The 7,614-nt window shown below is 32.3% G+C and overlaps 2 protein-coding genes across 3 annotated transcripts in view; both read left to right on the top strand.

The window, feature by feature from the left end:
- Positions 1 to 3,370, top strand: part of LOC107017022 (ubiquitin carboxyl-terminal hydrolase 16) — a 19,669-nt gene extending 16,299 nt beyond the window's left edge. Inside the window, 2 exon segments of the mRNA XM_015217310.2 lie at positions 2,510 to 2,589; positions 3,293 to 3,370. Of these exon segments, the coding sequence (XP_015072796.1) occupies positions 2,510 to 2,589; positions 3,293 to 3,370 (158 nt within the window).
- Positions 2,404 to 6,491, top strand: LOC107017762 (transcription factor bHLH143-like). 2 transcript variants are annotated; one of them, XM_015218016.2, is made up of 4 exons: positions 2,404 to 2,565; positions 3,293 to 4,053; positions 4,217 to 4,367; positions 4,465 to 6,491. In XM_015218016.2, exon 4 carries the CDS (start codon positions 4,482 to 4,484, stop codon positions 5,562 to 5,564), a length of 1,083 nt encoding a protein of 360 aa, XP_015073502.1. In that variant the 5' UTR covers positions 2,404 to 2,565; positions 3,293 to 4,053; positions 4,217 to 4,367; positions 4,465 to 4,481; the 3' UTR covers positions 5,565 to 6,491. The 2 variants fall into 2 exon arrangements, with proteins under 2 accessions (XP_015073502.1, XP_015073501.1); XM_015218015.2 differs by having other exon boundaries at positions 2,404 to 2,589.
- Positions 6,492 to 7,614: the final 1,123 nt, after the last annotated feature.

Raw genomic sequence — 7,614 nt, 5'->3', positions numbered from 1 at the left:
ATTTTTTCTTTAACATGCATATTTTAAGGATTTTTTCTCGTTAAGGAAAAACATACAATTTTTCTCATTAATTAATTTGTTGTATATTAGAGTAAAATTTTGATGAGCCGAAATGGATCGTATAGTAATTGCATGAATATTACATAAATTGACGCATTTTAATCAATAATTACAAATTTTAGTTATACTTTTTATTTATTACCATTTATAGCAATATTATGTTAAATCTGTAATATGTATTAAAATTGAATTATGTATGCAATTTATATGAATTATAATTATTTTTTGAAATATATTATGTTTGTTTGATAAAAATTAGACATATTGTATTATAAGTGTATTAAAACGTGTGATAAATTTATTAACTATCATTAAAACTTGTTTTATATGTAAATGATAAATTATTCTTTGTAATATGTATTAAATTTGTATTATAAATAAATTAAAAGTGATTAAATAAAAAAAATTATTATTGCTATAAATAATAAATATTTTTTATTAGTAGTATATTTATGTAAATTTCCCATAACAATATTATAATTGTAATTGAGATGTTTTTTTTTTTGGTTCTATCTCATATTAATAGTTAATTATAATAAATTTATATGTTTTTTTTCTTGTGTGCGCACTAATAATTTATTTCCTGGAATAATATATAATACATAGATAACCATTAGAATTGTTTCTATTAAATTCAAATTTTAATATTTAGTGATAAATTAAAAATTGTTGGCATTGATTTCCTGGAATAGTATATAAGGAAAATCGTATATAATAGCAAATTAATAATCTAAAATAAATAGAGTAGGCAGGGTTTGATTTAATTGTGCTCCATAACAAACGTTAGCTAAAGTTTGCCAGACGCCTCTCTCCCAAAAATCTCGCTCGCCACTCTCCCATTTTCGCTCGCCACTCTCCCTCTGCTCGCCTCTCTCGCTTTATACGCAGAAGTGTATAAATTCTGTTTCCGTTTTGTATAAAGCGAGAGAAAATTGTATATACACATACAAAAACATATATCTTCGTGTTATACACTTAATTATACAATTTACAAACATTTTACTTCAATTCAATTGTAGACAAATGCAAATTTTATACAAATATTGCAGAGAAAAAGGCCAACGAATTATACAATTGCGAATTATAAATTGCAGTGAAATACAATTTTCTCTAGCTTCATACAACAGAAGTGTATATATTGTGTTTCTGTTTTTGTATAAAGCGAGAGAAAAACATATATCTTATTGCTATACACTTATAATTATGCAATATACATACATTTTAATTCGATTCAATTGTATGCAAAGCAAATTTTATAAAAATATTGCAGCGAAATAGGCAGCGAATTATACAATTATGCATTATACAATTGCAGTGAAATAGGATAGCGAATTATACAATTGCAGCGAAATAGGCCAGTGGATCATACAATTTAGGCAACGAATTATACAATTGTATATGTACAGCGAATTATACAGTTTTATGTTTGCTATGGAGCGCAATTATGCAAATTTTGCTATAACATACAAATATGAATTTTTTGTTTGCTATATATGAAAGTTGCCCTAGTATATAATGCATAGATAACCATTAGCATCAAATTTTTCTACAACTCAATTTTGCTTTGCTATTAGCATGTATAAAATCTTGCATACATTTAAAATTTTTGTTCAGAGTAATATTATATTTCACTTTATAAGTATAGAATAAATAACAAACTTCTTTTAATTTTTTTTTTCTAAATAAGTGTCGTTGTGTCGCTTTAACTTATTTCATGTTATAGAAAAATAATACACCAAGATACTCCAATCAATAGATACTTTTGAAGAATTAGAACAATATTAAAATGAAAAGAATTCTACGAGGATAAAGTTGAATAAAATTATTTCATATGCTCATGTTTACTTGTTCAATTTTAATTTTACACGCTTTTTAAGAAACAACGATTGACATGAGTATTTTCTCACAATATATTCATATTAATTATTAATGTAATACAAATAATCTGAAGGATAAATAATTAATATTAAAAGGTAAAACATAAAAAAAATTATCTTTTTTATTTTGATATATTAAAAGTGACAAATAAAAATAATCTGAATGACAAAATATTACTTTTATCTAAAATTTCTAAAATAACACTTATTAGGAATAACACTTATTAGGATAGAACTAATTAATTTTTTTACTCATATAAAATAAAAAATATTCATTTAATATTTAATATAAACAACTAATATGACACGTAAAAAATATTACTTATTTTGAGACGGAATATCGATCAATATACACACCATGATTGTACACAAAAAATCAAGCGTGCACTTAGCACGTACAAGAAGCAATTAATTGTTGCCCAACAAATAAAAAAGATGATTTTTTTTTTCTTTTTCCGTTCTATATAGTCTCATCCTCCGTGCACTCCCCTCATCTTTGACTGTATTCATTCTTCTTATCTCTCTCTTGCAATATACACACAGCAAAAAATAATTAAATAATTTACTTTCAGCTCTCTATCTTCTTCACTACTTCATTCAATTTCTTCAATTATTTCGAGTTTCTAAGGTAATAAGCACTTTCACTACTGTGGTAAGTCTCTGTTTCTCATTCTTTTTTGTGATTCATTTTTTTGCTTTCTCATTTAATTCATGATGTATATCAGTTTTGATAAAATGGGGTGTCTTTGTTTTCTTGTTTTGTGTTGTTAAAGTGGTTTTTTGGTTATAAAGTTTGTATTTTTTGGCATTCTTGAATGGGGTTTCTAGTGAGATCTAGTAAAAAGACAATCTTTTTTTTACTNAAAATGGGGTGTCTTTGTTTTCTTGTTTTGTGTTGTTAAAGTGGTTTTTTGGTTATAAAGTTTGTATTTTTTGTTGTTTTTTGGCATTCTTGAATGGGGTTTCTAGTGAGATCTAGTAAAAAGACAATCTTTTTTTTACTTTTTGAGATGTAGAAGGATATTGATTGACTATTATGCTATGAGATTTTTAGCTTCAATTTCTGTAATGCTGTGTTTGTTAAGCTAGGAAGAAACAGAAATATAGTTACTGTAGTTTTACCCTTTGACAAAGAAATTGTATGGTTTGTAGAGGACTGTGATTCTAAAGCTTTTGAGCTAAAGGGAAAAAAAATTTATAAGAAAGAATGACTTTATAAATTTTTGTAATAATACATAACACCCCACGCCTTATTAGTTTTTTCTGTGATCAAATCTTCTTTGATAAGATTTCTCTTTTTCATTTGGTGTTTATGGGTTTAAAAGCTGATGTTGATTGTGGAAATCTTATTCCAGGAGCTTAGGATTGGTGAAGAACAAGAACAAACAGTTGTGGCAATAGAGCAAAGTAAAGAACAGCATGCTGTGGTGTAGTTTATCTGTTGACGTATATCGGAAAGTTATCTCCTTGAACTTGTATTGCCGTGTGATTCTGTAAAATACCCAAATAAGTTCTTTGTAGCCTCTGGATAGATTACTGGTTCTTTTTTGTTTCTCACCTTAGAAGTCAAGTATTCATTTCAATCTCTTTCCATGGGATCTACACGTTTCGTCGTCATACCTTGTTACGTTCGTATGATTAGCTGAGTATTTAATTACTTTCATCTTAGTCTTGGTGAGAATTGTCTTTGTTAGTTAGGTTTCAGCCTTGCTGTTTCTTTCATCCTGAGTCTTTGTGAAAATCATCTTTGTTAATTAGCATTCAACCTTACAGTTTCTTTCATATTGAGTCTTTGTGAGAATATTTCTTTAGTATTCAATCTTTCTGTTTTGTTGTGAGTGATTTTCCTCTGTCATTTCTATTGGAACAATTTCTTTGTGGTGATTGTTCAATCATTTTCTTGAGGGGATTGTTTGGAATTCTTTTGTTAGTTGATTGTTTTGCTGGAAGATTGAGGTGTTTTATTGAGTGAAAGGGTTGGGAACAAGTAGTTATGGTGTGCCAAGCAGCTAGTCAGACGAGATTTCGGGCATTGAAACATGAAAATGGAATTGATGGGTCTGCCACCATAATAGTTAGAGTAATAGCATGCTTTCAACCTCTCCAAGATTGCCAGGTCAGTGATGGACATTTGGTATTCTTGAATAAGATTCTTTATCTTTTTTGTCTCGTGGAATCCTTGCTTATAGAATAACTTTTACATGATGAGATGCTTTGTTCTTCCTTTGCTTGTTGGAACACACCTAATTTCCTTCTTTTTTTTTGTTCGAGTATTTCAGGCTGAATACTTCCGTCATTTGCTTAAACCTGTCACGTAGATCGATCTTTCTTTACCGCGTTCAAGTTAAGCTGGAGTTTTTAGTTTTTCTTTATTTAGCAAGAGTGCAAGAAATAATCAGCAATTTGTAGTTTCACAGTTGTTTCAAACTGGTAAGATTTGTAACCTTAACTTTTTTGTTGTTTTCTAGATCAATTTTGGCTTGAATTCATCTGATAAGTTTTTCGGGTTCTTTTATCTGATCTTCAGGTGATTGTTAAGGTTGAATGGAAAAAGACTTGGTCTCTTCATTCCATCACCAACATTCAGATCTGCAGTCAGCCCATTTGAATTTTTCTTATCCACGATTTGATATAGGGCAGCAGAATTCTTTTCCTACTTACATGACTCCTCAGTCAAATGAGATTCCTATAAATGGGGATTCTCCATATTTCACATTTCCCGGACTGCCAGAGTCGAATGCAAGCTGGCCAGCAGAAACTTGCAATTGGTTATATTATTCGCCTCTGTTTTATCAGGGCTTTAATCCTGTTTCGACCACTTTACCTAAAGAGAAGTTTGCTCCTGGAGCACTTGAAAATCTGGAAGGTAGCAAACATTCTAATGGAGGCACCACATCTACTCAGAAGAGATTCCTTGTGTTTGATCAATCTGGTGATCAGACAACTTTGATCTATAATTCTGCTAATGGTACTCACGTACAATGCCCGGCTTCTCCGAATCCAAAAGCCCCAGCCCTTTATAAGGAAGATCCAGAGATCAAAAGAAATGAAACTTCTCCATTTGGGCATTTCTTCGGTGATGAATATTATGAAGAAAACAACAGAGATGATGTCGAAAGTGAAATGCATGAGGATACTGAAGAACTGAATGCCCTACTCTACTCTGATGATGATTACGATTATTCCGAGGATGATGAAGAAACAAGCACTGGTCACTCGCCTAGTACTATGACCACTCATGATATGCGAGAGTGTTTTGACGGAAGGGGTGAAGAAGTTGCTAGTTCTGCTGGGGTGACTAAAAGGCATAAACTGCTAGATGGTAGCTACGATGCACCAGAGCTCAGGGATACTGCAACCTCCGGAAAAGCCTATACATGCTCCGACTTAGAGGATGATGCACAATCCAATTGTGGCAATGGTCTCGAACAAGATTCAGGAGCACCAGATTCTCCATCTGGGAAAAAGAGGCTAAGAAAAGATAAAATCCGCGAGACAATAAGCATTTTGCAGGAAATAATCCCCGGAGGGAAAGGAAAAGACTCAATGGTTGTTATTGATGATGCAATCCATTACTTGAGATCCCTGAAGATGAAAGCCAAGTCCCTAGGACTTGATTCTCTTTGAGCTTCAGCTTGCCACTGGTCATCATATTGAGTTACTAATGGTATTTTTCTTGTAGCTTCTCGCTGGTTGGAAGTACGTATTAAAGGTTATAATTAAATAAAGCTGAATTAGAGTTTAAATGGTGGTATGACAATGCGTGGCTGATCAGAATACACCATAAACAAAGTAAACCAGATTGGAGAATCCCTTTTAGAGTCTTTATTCCATCATTCTTGTTGAGAACCATTGGCTATGGCTTTGAAAATCAGTGGTCATGTCTTCTTTTTAGATAAGGAGGGAACTTCTTGTCATGCTTCCATAAAGGGTGGTAAATCATGAGTTTACATCTTGACCCCCAAGAGAAAAAAAAAGTTGATTCTGCCCTTTGGAAATGTGTTTAGCTAGCCTACATAATTGTTCGTTGTCTGTGTGAACGATATAAGGTGATATGTTACTTCAGTAGGACCCTGGAAAAGTTCTAGTGCACGCTTGGTGGCGAATTTGGGTCCCAAATCTCACTTTCATGATCTTTTTTTTTTCATCGTTCCTGTCATATTAACCCCTCTTGAGCATTTCCTTTTCTTATCTTTAAGGCGCGGGGGCAAGCAATTGCATGTCGATGCGTCTCTCTTTTGGTTACATCAGGTATATGTTGTGCTCAATGTATCTTGACCCTCTTGTGTTGTATCAAGCCAATCCTGTCTTCAAGAAACTGGCTGCTGCTGCTACTGTTTGACACATGACTAGTTTGAGCTTCTTGGTTATGTAAAAAAATTGTAGTACTATATTGTGTTTGTGTATGTAAGTTCATTTTTTTGTGTTGTGAGAATATTTATTAACTATGTTTGGTGTTGTTGTTGTCTTTATGCCTATGTATTTACGTAGCATGCACGCATTTTGCCTCAAAGTGTGATAGAAAGTGATGTGTTTAATTTTTTTCTTGATTTATATGATGCCTTCGTAAATTAATTGCAATGGTGAAAGGGGACCACATTTTTGCATTATTTGGGTGATGAAATTTCAACACTTACAACTGCATGCGAGGGGCCCCTCTATTGGTTCTCCTTTTCCATTATTTGATTAAAATCCGCTCGACGCGTGCGAGAGGCAGAGTTAAAATTTGAAGCTAATAGGTTTGAGATTTTAGTTCTTTTGAGTCCGTGCCTTATAGTCTAATGTTATCTCATATTTCATCCGTCTCTAATTACTTGTTCATTTTTCATTTTTTAGTTTATCTTTAATAATTTGTTTATTTTGACAAATCAAGAAAAGACAATTTTTTTTACGTATTATAACTTCAGTTAATTACTTTGAGAATGTTTGAAAATCTTGAAATTTTAATTCATCAACTTCATATTTAATAGGGATAAAATGATACTCATTATATTAATAATTATTTTTTTTGATAGATGTGTCAATTCAAAAATGGACAAATAATAAGGACAAAGGGAGTACATAATAAGGTGTGAGTTTTAATTGTTGTTATTTGTCTTCCTCTTCGATGATACCAAAACATTATATGAATAATTAAATAGATAAAAATGATTTATGTAGACGATTCTAATTAATTTGTAATCGAGTTGCGATTGATTGATTGTTCACACTTGAGGAATCTTATTTGGTGAAATAGTTGAGGTTTGTGGTGATTGGTACGGACACCACTTTTTGTTGTAAATGAGAACGTGATTCTCGTGATACTTTCTTTGTTCCTAATTACTTGTTCACTGTTAAATTGACACATTAATCAATTATAAAGTATATGGACTAAAAACTGTAACGACCTGTTTAGTCGTTTTGAGCAGCAGATTTTATTTCTGGAAAAACTGTGTGAGTCGACGAAACCCACGACGGACCGTCATGGGCACGACGGGCCGTCGAGGGTGTCTCGTTCCAAAACACTTAGAATTTTGAAAATTGGGTACTGAAATCGACTCTCTGAACTTCGTGACGACATGGCCAGACGGAACGTCGTGGGTACGACGGACCGTCACAGACCCTTTAGTGGAATTGAGTCTCTGAACTCTGTGACGGAGCAGCAGGACGGACCGTCGCAGGCGCGACGGGCCGTCAC

This window comes from Solanum pennellii, chromosome 4 (assembly GCF_001406875.1).
Source record: "Solanum pennellii chromosome 4, SPENNV200".
Lineage (NCBI taxonomy): Eukaryota > Viridiplantae > Streptophyta > Magnoliopsida > Solanales > Solanaceae > Solanum > Solanum pennellii.
This window is presented reverse-complemented; position numbering and strand designations above follow the sequence as displayed.

Coding starts and splice junctions, on each gene's coding strand:
- LOC107017762 (XM_015218016.2), top strand. CDS start 4,482: ATGGAAAAAGACTTGGTCTCTTCATTCCATCACCAACATTCAGATCTG.